This window comes from Lates calcarifer, linkage group LG8 (assembly GCF_001640805.2).
Source record: "Lates calcarifer isolate ASB-BC8 linkage group LG8, TLL_Latcal_v3, whole genome shotgun sequence".
Classification (NCBI taxonomy): Eukaryota; Metazoa; Chordata; class Actinopteri; family Centropomidae; genus Lates; species Lates calcarifer.
Genome location: NC_066840.1, coordinates 18,098,023 through 18,119,757, shown reverse-complemented (window position 1 = coordinate 18,119,757; position 21,735 = coordinate 18,098,023). Strand labels below are relative to the sequence as shown.

The 21,735-nt window shown below is 39.4% G+C and overlaps 2 protein-coding genes across 2 annotated transcripts in view; one reads left to right on the top strand and one right to left on the bottom strand.

The window, feature by feature from the left end:
* The first annotated feature begins 126 nt into the window (after positions 1–126).
* On the top strand, positions 127–16,929 carry LOC108895355 (solute carrier family 4 member 11). The gene is made up of 20 exons (XM_018694124.2): positions 127–330; positions 5,123–5,173; positions 6,028–6,123; positions 6,526–6,569; positions 6,955–7,174; positions 7,292–7,373; positions 7,645–7,768; positions 8,181–8,390; positions 9,596–9,680; positions 9,827–9,952; positions 10,055–10,168; positions 11,070–11,202; positions 11,500–11,573; positions 12,263–12,542; positions 13,483–13,589; positions 13,916–14,081; positions 14,323–14,496; positions 14,687–14,882; positions 15,184–15,353; positions 16,211–16,929. Exons 1-20 carry the CDS (start codon positions 294–296, stop codon positions 16,275–16,277), a joined length of 2,556 nt encoding a protein of 851 aa, XP_018549640.1. The 5' UTR covers positions 127–293; the 3' UTR covers positions 16,278–16,929.
* Positions 16,930–17,045: 116 nt separating this feature from the next.
* Positions 17,046–21,735, bottom strand: part of LOC108895356 (ecto-NOX disulfide-thiol exchanger 2) — a 143,857-nt gene continuing 139,167 nt past the window's right edge. The window contains exon 15 of the mRNA XM_051072503.1: positions 17,046–19,840. Coding sequence (XP_050928460.1) covers positions 19,709–19,840 — 132 coding nt within the window. The 3' untranslated portion in view covers positions 17,046–19,708. The remainder of the gene's footprint in view (positions 19,841–21,735) is intronic.

Genomic DNA, 21,735 nt, shown 5'->3' with positions numbered 1-21,735 from the left:
AAATCCTATTTACGTATTTAATTATTTTAAGTTACCTGCAGTGTAATCCAGCGCATAGGCACAAGGACCCAGCGGAAACCAACATCACTCTCACCCGCCATGACTTCTCTTCCTGCCCTCCCTCTTCCTCCCTCAAACCCATGTGTTGCTGGAGGAGGTGATTCTACCTCAGCATGTGTGTGTATGAAAGATATTGAGAAGGGATCACAAGAGAGTGCTGGGTGTTAGGAAGCAGAGACAATGATGATGGGTTGACCTTTGGAAAGCGTCTCACCTTAAAAAACCTGGAGAACATGGAAGCCAAAAAGGTCCTCCATTTTGTGCCATCTGGTAAGTTTTACAGGGGTGGTGTGGGGTGAGAAGGTCTTTCACGGTGCAACCTGAGCCAACTGTGTCAAGCACATGGGGAAACCCTCTTCACAGAATGTGTGAGTGAGTGTGAGCGCTGATAGGATTTATAAAACAGTGTTGATAGCGTATGTATTGTCGGTGTTAATCTTCAGATGTACAATAATTTCAAAACTCTACTATTTTCTTTCATTTGCCTGCTTCTTTGGATGCTATTTAAATGTTTTATGCCTTTATATCATTGATATTAAAACCACAGAGTATGAGCAAGATGCTTTTATTGCCAGGAGAGCCAGAGAGTCAAAGGCAAAGGATACAGGTCAATATTTACCACATGGCAATAAATGGTACACTTGTCTGTCATGGAAGGTTTTTACAACAGACCTGCAAATAATTTTCAGCATCTGTTTTAACACTCACACCAGTGAAGGGGATCGTTGCTAAACCTTCTGTTGTATTAAGCAGGAACGTCTGTAACTTTACAGCAATCACAGGTCTGACATCACCTTTAGCTTTAAGAAATTATTTTGCATTGTTCACTATTTTCTAGACCAAACTATTAATCAATCAATTGAGAAGACTATTGGCAGGCTAACTGATAATGAAAGTAATCATTAGTTGCTGCCCTGCAACGTTAAGTATAAATATATTTTCTGTTGAATGCTGTTGAGGGGTTAAACAGTCCTGCGAGAATTTTCTTAGGTCAAGGATTAAGGAGATTATCTGTCAGAAAAATGTCTAATATTCCAATCTGGCAAATTTCAAAGCTTTCCACTCTTGTTTAAGACATTCTGTGGTTCAAGTTGAAAAAATGTGACTTCAGTTAAAGTTCAGTCATCACAGTTAATTGGAATTTAATATAGAAGCTGTATCAAACCTTCAGTAGCTCTGTAACTTTAATGCAATTAACAAGAATTTACTATTCAGCTAAGTCAGACAACTGAGACAGTCATTTTTCAACATTATTGATAACAACTCTGTCTACTTCCAACCATATATAAACCAGTCTGATAAGTCTCACAGTGATACCTGTCTCCAGGAGACTTCAGCCATGTCAAATCATCTGTTGAAGGACATAAACACTTGGATATTCCACAACATCCTCTAGTGTAATTACAATAACAGTTCTGAGCCAATGTCACAAAACTGCTTTTTCTCATTTAACAAGAAAAGACAAAATACAAATCTCTGCTTTGACCAGTTAGTTTCAGAGATTACTACAAAATTTTACTTCTTGTCTATAAATCCCTTAGCAGCCGTGCTCCACAGTACCTCTCTGATCTAGTCATTCAGTATGAACCCATCAGAACTCTTAGATCTTTTGGCTCAGGCCTCCTAATTGTTCTTAGAATTTAAAAAAACAAAGCATGAAGCTGTTTTTATGGTCCCTGCTGCTGGAATACCTTGCCAGATTATATTGAATGTGCTCCAACATTAACAGTGTTAAAAGGCAGACAGAGAACCTTCCTGTTTTCAATAAATGTAATTCATTTTATATAGTGTTTTGCTTTTAATATGGAGCACATTCAACCTCCACTGGAGTGAAATGAGTTATAGAAATACATTTTGCTTTCCTTTGCTTTCTCTCAGAGGATTGGTGCAAGATGTCACACAAACGTCTTTCATGTCTAAATGAAAATGCTTTGGTTGGAAAAGCATAACTTGTGTGAGTGGGATTACTGTTGTCCAGCGGTCATGTCTATCATGATGGATAAGCAAACACCAGGCAGTCTTTGAGGTGTTGAAGTGGAATGAGCTGTGGTTCCTCCTTCCTGTTATTTGCTTTATTTCCATATATGAATGTGTACATTGTGACCTACAGAGTATACACAGCTCATGGTACAGGTGTGTGCACCTGACATGGTTGCGTTAGGTCTTGATAAGGCTGACTTAGCTTTAGCAGCAGATAGAAGATAAGAGCTTTTGCAACATAGTATATAACAGCATGTCTTACTTTAAAAGAAAGGCTACAGTGACGTCTTACTTTTACGAACACCATGTCCCCTCTCCTGTCTGCCAGTTTGACCTTGTACAGTTCAACAGAGTTTTCAGCTTTGCAGCTTGGAGCACTTATTTCCAGAGACCCGACAATGTTTCCTATTGCTGAAGGACATCCTCTGCCCACCGATAGCAGGGTGGCAGGGATTAATAAAACATCCTTCAGGCTTTAATACAGCCTTGTTTATCCAGTGAGATAGAGGAATTATAGACATCAACACACCAACATTAACAGAATGGTGTTTGGTTAATCAGAGTTAAAGAACTGTAAGATACCAAACAATGCTAAATGGAAAAAAAAAACATGAATAAGTTATTATTGACATTGTCTTGTGCATATTAAATCCTGGAAACATTAAAAAATAGTATAGTCAGTTTTGCATTTCTGATGTATTTTGCTCAAACGTGGATGTAGCTGAACAAACACTGAGTGATACAGATCTGAGGAGGCCTGTTACCCTCCAATCACACCTCCCTCACTCATATTGTTAGGTCAAGAGGAGGGAGCAGAGGAAGAAATAAATAAATCAAAGCCTGACCTTGCTCTTTTGGGAACGTAAACAGTTATGTTTTTGCTGAGTGAGATCATGACTGAGATTGGATCCATTAATGGCACTGGATCAGAAAATTCACAGTTCACAAACAGGGCCAAGGGGTCAGAAAGCAGACTATTTTGAGTAGCAGTTTCAATGTCACAGTTGCCCCTTGTGGAAAAATTCGAGGCTTGACTTACACTCCTGTCACCGTCAACGCCACCAAACTGCACCGTAAGCAACAGGAAGTTAACCCGCCATCCAACAGGAAACCCACAAGCATGAGCCATGGTAACCCACAGGCCTGCAGAAAGGCTGTAAAACATAATGTCTAATAGATTTTACTGTAGCAGGCAGGGCTGACTAAACAGTGATGGATAAAGAAAACAAACAGGTGAAAGTTCCCACACTGACTCTGCTGTCGATTTTTACTTTTCAAGCACAAATGTCATTTATGTCTTCACATCAGTTTCACTGCTGGAAGTGATGTGAAAGGTGTGTGGCATTATTGTTCAGTGGCAGTCTCTATTGTTGATCCTGTTGCTGATAAGACACTGTAGAGAGTGTTTACAATCAACTTGACCTTTGTCTTTATGAGACAAAACTGTAAAGGTCTCAATCAAGCAGACTAAATCATCCTCTCCACACCTGGCTGTGGTACAAACAGTGCGTTGCCTAAGTTGTGAGGCACCCTGTTGTCTGTGCAGACTCGTGTGAAGAGGAGGCCTGGGAATGTTCTGTCTAATCTGCTTGGAGATATAGCCTTGCTCCGGAGCCCCTAGAGTCAAACTCTGCCTCAGGCAAAGAAAAGCTTGTCTGTACAGCTGCAGCAGCGTCTCACAGATACATGACTGCCTATACAAACATCAGACACAGCTGGTGGCAGATTTTTGTTGTAACTGAGAGTGAAGGTGTTTTTTGAGTTTCTCAGCACATGTGGTTTTTCTATTGTCTTCTTTAGTATGTCCATATGTCATCTACTTTCTTCCTCTTCTTTAATTTACATCATGCAATGTGCCATGTCACATTAAAGGTCTTTAAGACTTGACTGGCTGTGTGTTGCAGTGGAAATTCAAAGGTCATAGACATTTGACTGCCTTTTTCATTTAAAATTGTATATCTGTTTACAAGATCGATATGTGTAATGGGAGTAGATGTTTTTCTGCAAGCTAGAAACCTGCTGGTGAATGTAGACTGTTTTTTGTCACTTGAGAAGTCACAGCTACTGTTACAAAAAAGAAGAGGCAACAGGGTCAAACTGTGTCAGTCCACATGGAGTCCAGTTTCACACAGTTTTATCACCATGCGCTGGTCAATTTAACTGTGTCAAACATCTCTGTGAAAACATATTGAACAGCAAGTCTGCACTGGGGGGATTTCAGTGCTCTCATTCATGATCTAATATTTAAAATGTTATGGTGTTGCCATTCCTTAGTGGCCTAAGGGTCTAAGGCACTGATAATAAACTGCTGTGTGACTTCTGTTCTCTACTGTTGACTCTCAACTATAGGATATAAAATATATTTTAGAAAGGGCTTGTTCACAGCACCAGGAAAAATGTGGTGGGGAAATACATAAGCTTTAGTTTTATTGAATCTACTTCATTGACTTAAAAGTAGCAAAATTTATATGGATTAAATCTCAGAATGAATGCTGCAATAATCAATATTTTCAGATTAACAATGGGTCAAATGAATACTTGTAAAGTGACAGGGGTTGCTTGTAGTGACAAAATCACTAGACTCTGGAGCTTTTAGCATCTTTCAGCACATTGATTTGGTTTAAATGTCCATTCAGTTTTACTGTACATTACAATTTCCCATCTCATTGTGTTGTTTCAAAATATTTTTAGCAAAAAATCTCAAATAGAAAGATGGAAATATAGTGGAGAATTTAACAGCTACATATCCAGATATTTCCCTTCAGAAGATATTTCCCCTGCCTCTGGTGCTAAAGCATGACTCCAGATGAATGCAGAAGTTGCTTGGAAACTGTACAATGTGTAAATAAACAAACTTTTGCCAACATGTTTGTCATATCAGCTTTACATGGTGATATTATAGCAGCATTGTTTTCACAGTTTACACAGTTTTCACAGAGTCTAGAAAAGTTTGTTAATACTTTGTTGATAACCATTTACATTCAGTCAGTCAATAATAAAACAAGAATCTTTTAATATGAAATCTAATAATAATTCAGCAGGATGTTGTGCAAATATAATATTTGTCACTTCTCCCCCACAGAAGCTCCATCCACAGGGAGGTCCAAGAATGGATATGTTTTCCAAGAAATGGGTTTGTAACACATGTTTAATTTACTTTGATTGCATTTGTCAGCATGGGTCCCGCTATTTTCTGTACTTGATATGATATGCCTTGCAAGCACCAAAAATATTATTCAGGTTTTTTCCTTCAGGAAACTGGAAATTACACACGTCAGTTTATTGCAGCAGTTATTTATGCTAATGTCAATGCTTCTCGCTGCTCACTGATGACCCATTTCACATGCTGGTGAGCACAGTCAGTCCCTTCACTGTGTGCTGAGAGGCTAATTAATGGGTAAATAACGAGGCAGATAATCTCTGAGTCAATGATGGGAAGAGGGAATATTCATAGCTCAAAGCTTTGCTTGTGAAGGGTTAAGGTTAATTCTCTAATTCTGTTGCTGTTTCTTCTCTGTTCATAAAACTCACAGTCGAGATGCCATTTTTATCTTCTATACAATGAAGGAATTTACGAGGGGCTGCTATTGTTATATTGCTGCATGTCTGGCTTTAGGGGGATTTTTTTTATTGCGTTTCTCTCTCTCCCTCTTGCTGTGTGCTTGTCAACAGATGGCAGAGTGGTGGGAAGGCAAAATAAATTGTCCCTTACTGGAGACATTGTTAATGTGGCTAGCATAGCATCTTAACCTTGATACAAAGAACAGTTTTTATCTCAGTGTGACTTATTGCAATAAGGCAACAACTGAGGCTGTGAAATGGCCTTTATTATTGTTGGTTATTTTATCTGATTCACTTAGTTGTAAAGTGAACTTTAATAAAGCTTAATCTGACATAGAAAGTCAGTTGAAATTACAGTGTTGTATGTAATATATAAACTGAGACTTGGATGATACTTGACTGTGACCATGTATGTTTTATCCACAGAGCTGCAGGATGGGGAACAGGAGGATTGTGGGCAAGAATCACCTGTCACTCACAAGGGCCACATCTATGAAAACCAAATCAAGATCAGTGTTTCAGGTGCGTGTGTGTTACATGAGTTCACTGTCATATATCATATCTATATATGTGTAGTCCATGGTGGGATTTGTTCTAAGAATAAATACCTCCATCATTCACCAATTCATTGCAGTGTTGCTATTAGTTGTTTTCTCCAGTGACTTTCATTGTCTAAGAATAATTTGCAGCCTCTTCAATCAGGAGATCATGTGTGATAGCTCTGATTCACTGAGTTAGGATAACTGATACAGGAAGATCATGGACATGAACTGGCTGCCTATTGACTATTAATACTTGAGAAAAACTAATACTGTGCTTTGGTGCAATTAGAATAATGAACAGGAGAGATTATAGCAAAGATATGGTGTTGAAGATTCTGTGAGTAAATACAAATTTCCCTGTGTTTCACTCTTTTATTTGTAGATCCTGAAGGCCCTGGATTTGGGCTATTAAATACAACAAGAAAAGTAAGATTTGCTTCTCCAGTCATCATAATTCAATTCCTGCAGATTTTACAACTTCTTTTACATTTTTTTTTTACCACTGAATATACAGCCCAGAAAAGATCATTCTATAATTTTTAACTGTTCCATCTGATATATGTCTTAAAGATAGCCAACCCAGATTTTGTTATAACTCCCAATAGTGCCCTCAGATCCATAGAATTTTCAGTCAGATCAACTAACTGAGAGCTGTGCTAAATTTTAAGGCACCACAGGAGGAATGTGAGGATTTTGAGCGATTGCTGGGCACTGAGCAAAACCAGAAAGTCAGCCTTTAACGTTTCACCCATTTGCACCATGAAATAATTACTCCATCAATCAAATTTCTCTTGCTCTTGGTACCCACCAGTATGTGAAGCCAATGAACTTCCAGGAGGAAGTGCGTGCCCACAGAGACCTGGACAGCTTCCTGGCCCAGGCGAGCATCCTTCTAGATGAGAAAGCTACCACTCTGGACGAGGTCCTGAGGCGAATGCTGACTCACGTGGTGGAGGATGGCTTCGGGAGCTGTGACGTGGATGAGGTCATGAACTCGCTGTTCACAGATGCGGGAGGAAAAGAGTTCAATGGTGAGCAAAGTAATTTAGAAGTGAACACACAATCACTTTAGGGTGAAGTGTTTGCCTCAAAGGCTGTTTGACATATCAACATTAAAGCTTTTTCTTCATTGCGTTTTCATGCTACAGTTCACCTTCTCTCAGAGACCATTCAGGGTGTGACGGCTACTTCCACTGGCATTCGATACCAGCAATCCTGGCTTTGTATTCTGTGAGTTTATCTCCAATATTATTTATGTGTACAGGAGCTACTTTCACCAGTTCTTTAAACATAAATGTCAGGAGGTGAATTTCCATCTTGATAGTTGCTGAGTTCATTTGATTGTACAGGGGCAAAACATAAAAAATATTTTCATTGGAAAAGTAATTTTGTGAAAGCTCTGATAGGGTGTCTCTAATTTACACCTGCCAATACAGAATGCTGCACCATCAATCATTTACACACCACTGATTCAAAATAAATAATTTTTTTATCAATTCAGCTCCAACGTGAGGAGCCTGCAGAGACGCCATGTCTGCGTCGCCCGCCTGGAGAGGCCGCAGAACTGGGGAGTCAACTGTTGCGAGGCTCGCTATGTCATCCTCATCCTGGCCCCTCCCAGAACGGTATGGTCCAATTCTTCAGTTTCTCTATTCAAAACATTTGTTTCTCTCTTTTGACAAGTGGTTTTTTAGACAAAAAAGCCAGAAATTCCCTGTTTCTGGATTCTCAGATGTTGCTGTCACTTGTTATGGGCATTTTTCATTATTTTCTGACATCTTACAACAAATGAATTAATTGAGAAGTTAATCAGCAGGTAAATTAATAATTAAATTAATCAGCCATTATCAAGTGTATTCTGAGAGGTTTGAGGTTTGGACCTGGTCTCATCAACTTTATCTCATGCTTTCTGTAACACTGAGCAAAAATTCCACCATATCCGTGAGACTATGAAACTTTAAAGCTGTATTGAATCCTCCAGCAAGCCCTTTAAGAGCTTCTTTTATTTCCATTAACTTCATCATTATCCCTTTTCAGAAAAGCACCAAGACGGCCATTGAACTGGGTCGAACATTCGCCACGATGTTCTCCGACATTTCCTTCAGACAGAAGCTTCTGGACGCCAAGACTCAGGAGGAGTTCAAACAAGAGCTGGTCTACCAGCGACAGCAACTCTCTATAGTCAGCGAGAAGCCGGTCGTAGAGGAAGTGGAGGATGCAGATCCACGTAGAGGGAAACCACTTCAGGTGTGAAAGAAGAGGAAGGTTGCAGATGTAGAACAGACATACTGTAATTAGCACAGAATTCATTCAAGTTGCCATATGACATAGGTTATGTGGAATATGTTAGATAAGAACAGTGGTGATGCCAAAAAGCATTAACCCAGAAAAGCTAATATACAACAATATGGAAATATAACTCTGCCTAAAAAAACATATTCGCTTGTAAAACCAACATTTATATTCTCTACTGATTGTTAGGTCTCTCAACATGTGGAGACCACCCTCGTGTTTTCCAGTGCCATCCAGGCACATAAAAGATGCGGTGCAGTAAAGTAAAGTAGTTGAGCCTGATTATCTGATTATCCTGTTTCCACACTCTATCAGCCAGGCCAGAGGAATGAGAAGCAGCTGGGCAACAGACTAGAAAAAGCTGCCAGGTCTGCCATGGTTTTGGCAGCAGAATGTGTGCAGCCCCATGTAATGATAAAGTACTTCATTATGTCCAGTGTTTAAATTAAGAGGAAATGTGGGTGTTCAGCAGGGGGTTTGGAGAAGAGGGAACACCCAAATACTGCCTGGACACAAAGCATTGTGTATTAGGGTTGTAAAACACTGAAGTTAAAAACAGGTTGTGGTTGTACACCTGATGTGCTAAACAGTTTCAAAACAGCATTTGTGTGTACAAGTGTAGGTTTGTTGCAGCCAAACCAAACCAAACATTTAACCTATTATACCAGTCCAAAATTATATAATACAAAAATAGGTGATAATACATGGACAGGTATGCCAGTCTCTTCAATTACTTTTACACTGATTCAAAAAACCCATTATCCAGCCAGTATGAAAATGAACATTCACAATTGACAATTGCACATGTCTGACACATTATTACCCTAATTAAATCTTGTTCACTGAGGACAAAGCTGTCTGCCTTGTTGTAACACTGGCTCTGTGATCACAGGTGGAGCCCTGTCACAATGCTGTTCCACCAGTTGCTTACTGAGTGTGATACTCCTGCTCCAGTGCTCATCATGACTGGCTCTTAACATATCTATGCAGATTTGAGCGCACAGAGAAAAGAGGACAAGTCTGTAATTCTATGGTCCCACTGTAATACCAACCAGTAATACCACAAGAGTTTTAACATGTGTCCAAGTATTAAGTACAGTCCTTCACACTGACTGAGGCAACCAGTGGCTCTGACTAAATTCTGTTTTTTTTTCTTACAGTGCAAAGATTTCTTCAAAGCTGGTAAAGGTGTTTATGATGACCTCCGTCGCAGACTCCCCCTCTACCCCTCAGACTTCACAGATGGTATTAATATCTTGTAATACTGCTTCCTAAGTAGGCATATGTCTGTTTTGCAGATTTGTTACCACTACAAAATCATAAAATGTCTGCTTTAAAGCCTTAAACTTTAAAGACTGTCTATCTTTAATAACTCTAAATAATCCATCAAGGTATAACCGGGAAGGACCGCTCTCTGCTGAAGTACACCACCACTGCTATTTTCCTCTATATTGCCATTCTACTGCCTGCTATTGCCTTTGGCTCATTGAATGATGAAAGCACAAGAGGAGAGATAGGTATAGACTTTGGTCTTTACTATCTTAATCTGCAACATCCTAATATATTATTATAAGTAGACAAGTATATGCCCTAGGGCTGTATTGATTTTTTTTTGACAGATGTTCAGAAGACCATTGTTGGTCAGAGCATTGGCGGAGTCATCTATGCTTTGTTTGCTGGCTCACCACTCGTCATTCCACTGACCACTGCACCACTGGCCATCTTCATAAGTGGTATGTATTGTTTATTTTATCTGCTAATGGTTAATAATTCTAATACTCTAATACACTGATGTGTATCAGTTGCCAATATAACGTAAATGAGAACAACATTACATGCAGCAAATGCAATGCAATTCAATTTTGACTCTCATCATTGGCCAGCAACAAACAACCAAATGGAGATAGCCAGTTACTCAGTGTAGCCTCTGTCCACCTCCCTTGGTTTTCAGATGGTGCCTGAGAAAGAGCATTTAATGGATTTATATTAACATTTAATCAAATGATTATTGTCAAAAAGGTCACTTACAAAAACACATCCAAAGTGAATTATGCCCCTACTCTACAGTTCCATAGCAACATTTAGTTTGTTTTTCATTTGGTTTAACAACATTTACTGTATAGTTAAGTCTCGCTGCTAATCAACATCATTTCCAGCTGCAGCTGTTTACAGCAAAAAGCTCTGATAAACCCACTGTACACTACCTGCTGAGCACCAAATAGGTGAAGGCAGGGAAGTGAATACTGGATTTGCATTCAACAGGTCTCCAGAAACACAACCTTATATGAATGATAATGTTACTCTGGGTCTTGTAGATGTGTATGAAGGCAACTGTTTGCTGCCATGTTGTGTTATGATAGATCTGTCAGCACATTTTGTTTTTCTCTGGTGGCCAAAAATTTGAACTGTGTTGCATTTGCTGCATGCAGTGTAATGGTCATTTTCATTCCTCTGGCATCAGATTCATCTTGATTTATAGCAGTAATTAGTAAGAGTAAGAGATTTTATTAGACAAAGGAGACCTGTTTGGACACCCTAGCCTACTAAGAACAATATGGTAGTAGTTGAGTAAATTTACTGTGAAACTGTTATTAATGATTGCATTGGGTTTGTGTGTGTCTTGATGTTTTATAGTCATCCGGGGTATCTGTGATGACTACAACCTGGACTTTGACGCTTTCTACGCCTGCATTGGTTTATGGAACAGTTTGTTCCTCATCCTCGGAGGCTTATTCAATGTCAGCCTGCTGATGAAACTCTTCAAACGGTGAATACACGACACAACTCTCAGACAACATTTGCTGCTGTGACCTATCACAGTTTGTTGTAATTGTAATATAACAAACCAAACACTCAACCATGTGACCATGCACTGAGGTGAGGTCACTGATAAGAAAAAAACACATTATGACTTCCTGTTTTCAGCCATAATCATGAATATTGTTTAATGTACGCTACTGCTATTTCAGCCATTGTTTTGCCTTGAATGGTCTGTTATGTCTGTGTTGGTATAAAAAAACATGAATGATCATGTCATGTTTTTCTTATTGCCATTATCTCCCAGCTCAACAGAAGAAGTCATTGCATTGTTCATCTCCATAGCATTTGTCGGGGATGCAGTGAAAGGCTCCGTCAAAAGTGAGTCAAGCCAAGGTCAGACTACATTAAACATGTTTTGAATGCTTCTGCAGCAAAGCTATCCCTCCACACTGCAGGGGGAAACATCCTTTCTGTCATTTGTTATCCGTAATGTAGCCCAGCAAATACACATATCCATCATGGAGTCTTTAGAGGAAAGGCAAGCATGAAATCAAACTGGACCCCCTGTGTGTTATATTACAATTTTGATATAGTTTAGTATTTCACGTTGCCTCTGTTTCTATCTTTTTCACAAGGGTTTGTCACAAGAGAGGAAATAAATAGATGAGCATATGGTGGATCCTCTTCCTTCCTCTTTAAGCCTCAGGCTGTTGTAGTTTTCTGCCACACTACAGCAAACTAAGCAAAGCTCAAACACAGTGCACTGCTCAAAATGCTTGAATGAGCTACAATGCCTGGGAATATATTGAGAATGACAACATAAAAGGGAATTATATTGATGAGGTGATACAATATGTATGGAGATACCCAGTGCAATGTAAAATGGATGTTAAAGTGTTTTTATATTATATTCTCTACTTGGATCTTTGAGTTTTTGCAAGACTTGAGAAACACTGTAGGTTATGTTAAATGTGTCAAAAGCAAGAATAGAAAAATCATGCTGAATCTTGTAGTTTGTTGCCAGTGTCATCCCCTTCTTTCTTCCCTCTCTCCTCCACACTTCCCAGTTTTTGAGCACTTCTATCACGGGCCCACACTGGCAACCACAAACAGCACGTTGGTGCTTCAGCAGATTAATGAGATTCTAGAGAAGACAAAGAACCAGACGGAAAACACGCTCAGGCATCATAATGAGACTGGTTCACTGCTGGGACACACTGAAGGACATGCGTCTGTCTTCCTGCCTGAGTCTTTGGTGTTATGCACAAGAGAAAGACCTATTCTCTGTCTGCTGCTCATGTTGGGGACTCTGTGGCTGGGTTACGCTCTCTACCTTATCAAGAGAAGGTATGGTAACTTATTGGACTAAAGGAATAGTTTGTTATTTTGGGATATGACAAGATTAATGATTTTAACATCAGTATGACAAATATGAAGGAAGTCACTGCTCCTCGCAGTCTTTGTATTAAATTAAGCTTAACACCTGCTGGCTGTGGCTTCATGTTCACCATACAAATATGACAGTGGTGTCCATCTTCTTATCTAACTCTCGGCAAGAAAGCGAGCACCATTTTCCCTACTTTAACTTAAGTAAAAGAAGCAGTACCATGATGCAAAATTACCTCATTATCTCAAGTAAAAAGCCAGGCCTTGAAAGCAGTTTTATCAACAAACAATACTTACAGCCTGTAGGCCAGTCACAAGAAACTCATTCTGTGAATTTTAAACATTGTTCAAACCCACAGAACTTTGTTTTAAATTCTAGATAATATAATCAAATTTCCAAAGATATATTTCTTTCCATATTCTACACTGCATTACTGCCACTTTTACATCAAAATAAAGGATTTGAATACATCCTGAGTTTAATTATGAAGTAGCATAAGATGGAAGTATCCAAGTGCTTAAGTAAATGTATGTTCTATCTCTGTGTGCAGTAGCTGCATATTCACTCACATAACTTGTATGAAGGTTGAAAAGAAAAAAAAAATCCATCCCAGGAGGGCGACAGAAGGTTACAAATCATGCACAATGATTTTCACCCTTCAGGTAGAATAATGTAATACATGAAGTCGATAAATGTGACTCTGTGACTCTGTGACTCTGACATTGTATATTCCCACGCCTGACTCCTGGGATGTCATTGTTCTTTTACCTTCAGTACTTGACATGGATCATTTTTTCAAACTAAGAGAATAACTACTGTAAATACTGTAGTAAAACTTGTAGAATTCATTACATCAGAGTTGCAAAATGTTGAAATATGTGTCTCTTTGTTTTCCAACAGCCCGTATCTGAATGACAAAATCAGAGAGGTGGTGTCTGACTGTGCTTTGCCTATCTCTGTGGTGATATTCTCCTTCATTGGCTCCTACCTTTTCCTTGACATACAGCGTGAGTACAGATCTCTCAAAATAAAAGAACTGATAGAAGAGTACCCTTGAGACTCAAAGTCACAACCTTGGCACAGAACACCTTTCTCTGTTCATAAATCCTCTGTTGAAGGAAAATATTTGTTTCCAGTGAGCTTTCAACCCAGTGTGGGTTCATAATCAAAGTGGGTTACAACAACAAAGCTTACTAGCAGGCAAGGTTAATATTCGGGTGTTTCTTTTATTGTGGTAGGTTCAACTTTGTTTTACCTTGAAAGTTTGTTAAAACTCTATTTAAGATGTTTGTATCCAATCTTCTGTCTTCTATAAATCTTATGTCCCTATTAGTCCCGGTGTTCAGTGTCCACGATGGCCCCATTTTCAACTTCCCTCCTTTTGAAAAGCTGACAGGGATGAACACACTGAGCGCAGTTGGACTGGGTTTTCTCCTTTCATTGCTCATCTTTATCGACCAGAACATTGTCATCTCCCTTACACATGTACCAGAACACAAGTAAGACCCAGATTTTATGTTTGCCAATCAATGACACCAAATTTGACAAAAATTGTGCTGCAATGTCTTTTCTTTACAGCATTTCATGTTTATTTTACAAATATCTAAATGGTTATACTGTATCTTCATGTTCACGTTTATTGGCAAACTGATCCAGTTATAGCTCATGAATAAGAAGAGAAGTACTGCTGCAGTATTTCACTGACAAACCACTTGAAACTGTGTGAACTGTCTGTACCAGGTTGCTAAAAGGCACAGCGTTCCACTGGGACTTAATGCTGACTGGCTTCATCAACATCCTCATGTCCTGTCTCGGGCTGCCATGGATGCACGCCGCCTTCCCACATTCCTCCCTACACGCCCGTCAGCTGGCCAAAGTGGAACAGCACGTAGAGAACGGACACCTCTACACGACGTGAGTAAAGTTAAAACAAGGACAAAAACCAAGCAGGGCTTTGAAAGACAGCAGCAAGACGCCAGCGTGTCTACAGCCCGTTTTTACCCGATGTTTGAAGGTTTTCAGTTCAGATCAAGACCAAAATAACCAAATAATTATTTAGTGTAGTGACTACTGGGATTCTTACAGTACTTTTCTCTGCCTACAGTATCGTCAGTGTGAAGGAAACACGTCTGACCTCGCTGGCAGCCAACATCCTGATTGGCCTGTCTGCCTTCATGCTGCCCATTCCTCTGCAATGGATCCCCAAGCCCGTCCTCTACGGCCTCTTCCTCTACATCGCAGCCACTTCACTTGATGGGAACCAGATGGTGGACCGCATGGCCCTGCTGCTTAAGGAACAGGTGAGCAGGAAGGAAATAAAATAGAATGTGGTTTGATTGGTTGCTCTCTTTACTAATAGTCAGTATCCCTGTTTGCACCTCTTTGTCAGTTAAGCTTCATGTGGCTGCAGCCCCAGATGGCAACCAGTGGTAGTTTATACTATAATATAATGTATACTGCAACAACTGTTTTCTTTTGCAGATTTTTTTTGGTACTGTTGTTTTCATCTTGGGCAATCTACTTTTACTTCAGCAAAAAATTATGAGGCAAAGTGTCACTTAAAGCAGCTTTTTAACCATATATTCCAACTTTTCTGTCTAGACATCGTATCCTCCCACTCACTACATCCGCCGTGTGCCTCAGAGGAAGGTCCACTACTTCACAGCACTGCAGATGATCCAACTGATCATCCTCTGTGCATTCGGGATGTATCCTCTGCCCTACATGAAGATGGTCTTCCCCCTTCTCATGATTCTGCTTGTCCCTGTCAGGTGAGATGACCCAGACCAACAGGGGGCAGAGTGGGACCATGGAAATTAACACAGTACTACAGAGTCTGCTCAGAACCTAATAGCCTAATATTCATTCTGAGCTGTTTTTAAGGGGCACTTCACTTATCCACATGTGAGGATCAGTTTACTAGGCACAGGGCATACTACTCAGTGTGAATACAGTTGAATAATGTGCTCTGTGGCTTTCTGAAGTCTGAGAAAATAACCCAAGTGATATCATCAGCGTTATATCAGCTTGAGCTTTGGAGAAATTCTAAATGGAAAGCCTGTGTTACAAACTGTGGGAGTGGAGCTTGAAACACGTAGCTGTTTATCAGTCAGGAAGGATCTCTAGAAAGACGCTATCAGGTTGCATTAAATTGAAATTGTAGAAAGCAGCATTTTTGGAGCATGCCTATGACTGAGAGTCAGGATCTGGGACTCTGCTGGATTGATTTTGACCATTCACTTTTAAATAGATCTGTCTCTTTCAAATCCCCAAACCTCCAGCTTAACAACATTAAAATGCTAATTATACATTAATGCATCAGCATTAGCAATCAAATAGTTTAATGCACAACACTTTAATACTCACAGCACCAATTGTTCTGCACTTTTACTTTTTATAATTTAAATACATTTTACAAATAATACTTAGTCGATATAATATTTTAAGTGTAGGGCTTCTAGTATTTTTAGAGCTGTTATTGCTACTTAAATAAATAATCTGAATACTGGTAGTTTCTTTTAATTTTGTTGCAGTTGTCTGAACAGTTTTTTATCCATTTAGTTACTGATTCCACATAAATAATGCATATAACTGTATCATGTGTTATCTGTCTGTGTTTTTATCTCAGGACCAGCCTGCTTCCCAAAGTAATCGATGCCAAGTATCTGGATATTATGGATGCCCAGCACATGTAGAACAACACAGCAACCTTACGAAAAGATTACTTTTCTCCAGCGGAAGGCAAACAGACTCAGAACTCAATGATTGTCAATAACTGAATGCATTTGGACTGCAAGATTTCTATGCAACCACTCCGCTGGTGACAGGACGACCATTTAAACTTCTCATTTCCTTTCTCACTGTTGAACACAAATTTACCACCAATGTAGCTGACTTTACTGTATAGCAGCCTACATGTTTATTGCATATTACAATGTAGTCATGAAGGAGTTTCCTCTGTTTTTCTTCTCTTTTTTACACACATATCTGTGGTAACTGACAGGTGCATAAGTTGATGTCAGAGACATTTTTGTATTTAAAAACACATTAATAATTTCATTTAATTTAGGCATCATGTTGTTTAATAATGAGCTGCTCGGCCTGTGTCCTACCTGAGTCTGAAGTGTGATGTTGATGAGGTGAATAGGGATGTGGCAAAATCTGTGTAAGTAATTTTATTACTGTAGAAAATCCTGATCATTTAACAGAGTGAAAAGGAATTTCTCAACATGCAAAGTGAAGGTTCACTTCACACTGGTAAAGTTTTAATTATTGACTCTGTGCATTACACTGTTGGGATTAAATCAAACTATTGTAAAACAAATAAAGCCTTTTAAAGGAAGTAAATGAACATTTGTCATTATACTGAACCTCCTCAATATTACAGTGTCTTCAGAAAGTGTTCACTTTCCGCATAACCTTTCATTTTGTTGTAAACTTGACTCTAAAAGGAATCAATCTGCATTCAGTAATCCATAATGATGAAGTGAAAGCATGTTTCTCAGAACTTTTTGCAAATTTTTATTAAAAATCAAAAACTGAAATCTCTCCTTTACAAAAGTGTTCAGGCCCTTAATTCGGTGCTTTGTAGAAGCCCCTTTGGCAGCAATTACAACTTCAATTCTTCTTTGGTAAGTCTCTGCAAACTTTGCACACCTGGATTTAGGCAGTTAATCCCATTCTTCCTGGCAGATCCTCTAAAGCTCTGTCAGATAAGGTGCGAAACTCCTGTGAACTGCCATCTCTAGGTCTCTCCACAGATGTTCTGCAGGGTTAAGTCTGGGCTTTGGCTGTGCCACTAAAGGACAGCCAGAGACTTGTCCTGAAGCTGCTCCAGGCTGTATGCTTTGGGTCATTGTCGTGCTGAAAGGTGAATCATCACTCCAGCCTCAGGTGAAGTGCACTCTGGAGGTTTTCTTCAAGGATCACCCTGAGTTTGACTGCATTCATCCTCACTTATGACCAGCATCCCCATATCATGATGTTGCCACCACCATGCTTCACTGTATTAGTCAGGTGATGATTAGAGCCTGGTGCTTGAGTCCTGCTTAAAGGATTAAATTTTGTCTCATAAGACTGAGGGATTTTTTTCTTCAAGCTCTCAGAGTCCTTTAAATGCTATCTAGCAGACTCCAAACTGGCTGCCACATGCCTTTTACTCAAAGTTGCCTCTATCCAGCCACTCTACCACAAAGGCCTGATTGAGACCTGATGCTGCTGTTCTCCCATCTCTGCAGAGAACTTCTGAAGCTCTGTTAGGGTGATGGGTTCTTGGTCACCTCCCTGACAAAGCTCAGTTACTCAGTTTTGCAGAAAAGGTTTTATACCCTTGCCCTGACCCATGCCTCATGACTCTTTTATCATGGAGGTCAACAGAGAGTTCCTTGGACTTCATGGCTTGGTTTTTGTCCTGACATGCAGTGTATATTGTGAGACCTTATGTACAAGCGTCTTTGCCTTTCTCAGTTACGTCCAATCAATATAGTTTGCCACATTAACGCAAAACATGAGGAACCTGATCAAAATGATCAGTGCCACAACAAAGGATCTGTATACTTCTGTAAATGAGAGATTTAAGGTTTTGTTCTTTATTAAATGTATAAATACACATTTTCACTGTTTTCTTGGGTCATTGAGTGAAGACTTACAGCACCCGCTAAAATACTACTGCATACAGAATCAGTATGTTCTTCATTGAGGTGAGGAGGACAGGCTGTTGTAAAGTTATGGGTTTCAAATGCCTCAATAGATGGCAGTATAAGCTCATCTGCTGGATGGTGTGAGATGGGGTTTGGCTGATGATAAATGTGCACTCAAGAGTACATTACCTAGTACATTCATGTCATTCTGTAGAAGAAACTATGAAGATGGAGTGAAGACAATTGGATAGTTACAGAACATCAATGCACATTTCCAAAACGTCACCATCTGCTTTTTCATGTAATACTGTCTCACCCATTACTTCCTGTAAAGCCTCTCCAATAAACTGCCTGACACTCTAGATGCATTTTTCCATCTCTGCTGTGTTCAAAATAGCTTTTCCACAATTAATGTAACAACTAGTTTTTGGTGAGTGTTCTCCATGCATGTATTAACTGTCTAGTGTTGAGTGGCTTGAATATATTTCCAGGAAAAAGAAAAAAAAAACCTGTTTGTTTGAGCCCAGTGACAAACAAAGGAAAGTTCCTTTTCACATTGTGCTACAAAAAAAGCAGTGAACACAATTATTGTCTGTGGATAATTGGCTGAAAATATAGTCATGAATGCAGCAGAAGAAAAGTGTTTGTTCACATTCAATAATTTAGAATTAAATTGCGCAAAGAAATAGTCTGTCTTTGTAAAATGAACAAGACCTGGAAGGCACTGTGTGAATGTCCTCTGATAGCCAATATGTGCCCTTGTTAAATTTATAATAATAGAAACATCACCAGTATGATCAGAAGCAAATTACTAAATTAGGAGCACATGTCAACAAACAATTCAACAACTGCAAAAAACATCTGTCTGTCCTCTTCATATTAACATTTGCAGCATTTTAGCCTCCCATTCTGGGCTTGACTACTCTCTGCTGTTCATTTTCTGTTAAACAACTGACTGATGTGGCACTAAATAGGAGCATAATTCAACACTGAGACATCTTGTGTGCACTTATAATGGAAAGTCAAAATCAAGAAGAGGCAAAAGGAAAGCCAGTTTTCAGATTGAAAGTAGACCCTGATGACCTTGCTGTGTAGCCCTTTAGTCCTGGTCGGCCAGTACGATAAGCCAAATATCTCGGTTCAAGTATAAAAATACAGCCAATCCCATGATTCTGATGAGGCTGGCTCTCTGAGGGGACTTTTTGTTGAATCCCATGAGTAAAAAAAACAGAGTGAGAGATGATGCAACAGTCACCATAGAGATACATTCACCTCTTGGTCACCATAGAGATACTGCCAATTAATCTTCCATCACAAAAACCTGTATATTTATCTCTCTGCCACCTACACAGAGCAGCCCTTCCTGATCTGAGATCTGTAGTGAATAATTTGTGCTCTTGTCTGAGCCTGAGACTGTGCTCAGTGTACCTGTGTTGATTTGTCTACCTCTAGTTTCTTCTACGTCGCAGAAGTGTCACCGGCAAAGTCTATGTGCTCTTGATGCCCTGGAAGCCACAGAAATTCCAGCGTTTTTCGAGACTTGCTCCGACCCCAGTCAGCTCCTGTCTGAAGGTGCAGGGCAGTCGAGAAAGTAGAGCCTCCACTTCACCGGGGTTAATCTGCAGACGCGCACACACACAACAGGCAAGCGTTAGATGCTATGCAATTAACACAGACAATCTCACACCTCCACTGTTCACAACTCTGTGCTCTTCATTTTCATTATGCTCACACTCAGTTATCACACTTTCACTTTAACCCAATGAACAGGCCAAGCATCAAGATAAGAGCTGGAGTATACATGACAGGATTTACACCAGCTGACACTGCCCGGGTAAGCTGAGGAGAATCAGAAAGGCTAAGGTGACAGTAGAGACAGAAATCCAATGTACAAGCTGCTGTAGACAACCCACAGTGTCTTGCATTAATAACTAGGTTGTTCAAGCCCTGTGCTGATGTTGGGATGCATTAAGGTCCATCATGGAGATAGGACTGGTGTGTCATCACAGACAATGGAGCTGAGTGAGTGTGGAGCCGGTAGATAAGCAGAGAGGATTGGGCTTGTTGTTGGGGAGTCCAGCCAGTGTTATTGACAAAACTCTGTGGGCTGCTTGATGTACAGAATCAGTGTTGAAACAACAGATACCAGCACAAACAGCTAGCAAATAGACTTTAGCAAAAACGCAGTCATACACACTGTCATGCATAAAGCATGCTAAACAGATAGAAACACACAGTACAAGGGAATCAAAATCTGCCTATTAGCACATTTATAGCTCATGATTAGCATTAAAATTCTGTTTGTTTAATCTTATTATAGACTGTATAAGTAGGATATGATAACCAAAGTAATAATCATAAAGAGATTCATATAATAATAATTGATAATAATTTCTGATAATTTTCACACTTAAACACTTTTCAACACTTAAATGCTGAATTGTTAGTTGATTAATCAATTACTTCATAAACAGAGAATTCAATGGCAAAATTTTGATAATTGGTTAAAAAGTAATAACCAGGCTGATTGAGAGTCCTTTCAAGTTTCAAGTACCACACCCAACAGTGATGATATCACACTATACAAGCACAAGCAAGGTGAGAAATTTAACACTGAAACTAAAGTTTCATCTGCTGTGAAGTCATTTTTCAAACAAAAAAGCTGAATTTTTGCTGGTTCTAGTTTCTCAGTTTTTTTTATATGATTGTAAATAAAATATCTTTAGTTCTCCATTTTTCAGTATTTTCTGACATTCTGAAGACTAAATTATAAATCAGTTTATCAAAAGGCAAAAAACATACTTTTTACATTCCGCAGAAGAATTAAGTGTTTACAAGTTCAATTCCCAAATTCAAATCACATTAATTTATTTGTAAAGTATACAAGAGGGCAGGAGAGCTATCAGATCAAACACAGTGACACTGACTGTCACACTATATTGGATAAGTGCCTGGTGAGAAACCATTGACTGTTATTACTAAAATCAGGAAAAACAACAGTTGTGCACATCGGCTGGATGCTCTTGTCATGGAGGTGCTAGTCAGATGTGAGAGAAAGAGTGGCGGAGGTAATGAGAGCACATTTATAAATCAAGAACAGTCTTGCAGGGATGGTGATGACAAAGCTCAGCTCATTTACAAACCAGGAATCAGGTCAAACATGTCGCCTTGTTCAGTGGCTGACTAACAGCCTAAACTGGCAGTGGCAGACAGCAGCAGACGGACGCAGGACATGCATATATTTATCAATAAGTTGTGCAAGTGGGGATGTGTGATAAAATTAGAAAGCGATAAATGCAACAGGACAGAAACAGAGAGGCACTATAAGGTTCTTATATTAACAAATTAAAATCAATTGTTACCTAAAAGGTAGAGGCATAGCCTTACCACAAAAAAACCTGGTGGGATAAACCTGCCATCTTACTCAAACAACTGTGGATTTGCTCAGTTACTCATAACAGTTTGTGTGGTTGAATCCAACACATTCTCACTTGACACATACAGACACACTGTG

Excerpts from the sequence above, each read along its gene's own strand:
- LOC108895355 (XM_018694124.2), top strand. The coding sequence starts at position 294 with ATGGAAGCCAAAAAGGTCCTCCATTTTGTGCCATCTG. Across the intron at positions 6,124-6,525 it reads AATCAAGATCAGTGTTTCAG|ATCCTGAAGGCCCTGGATTT; the intron begins GTGCGTGTGTGT and ends TTTTATTTGTAG. Across the intron at positions 11,574-12,262 it reads AGTGAAAGGCTCCGTCAAAA|TTTTTGAGCACTTCTATCAC; the intron begins GTGAGTCAAGCC and ends CACACTTCCCAG.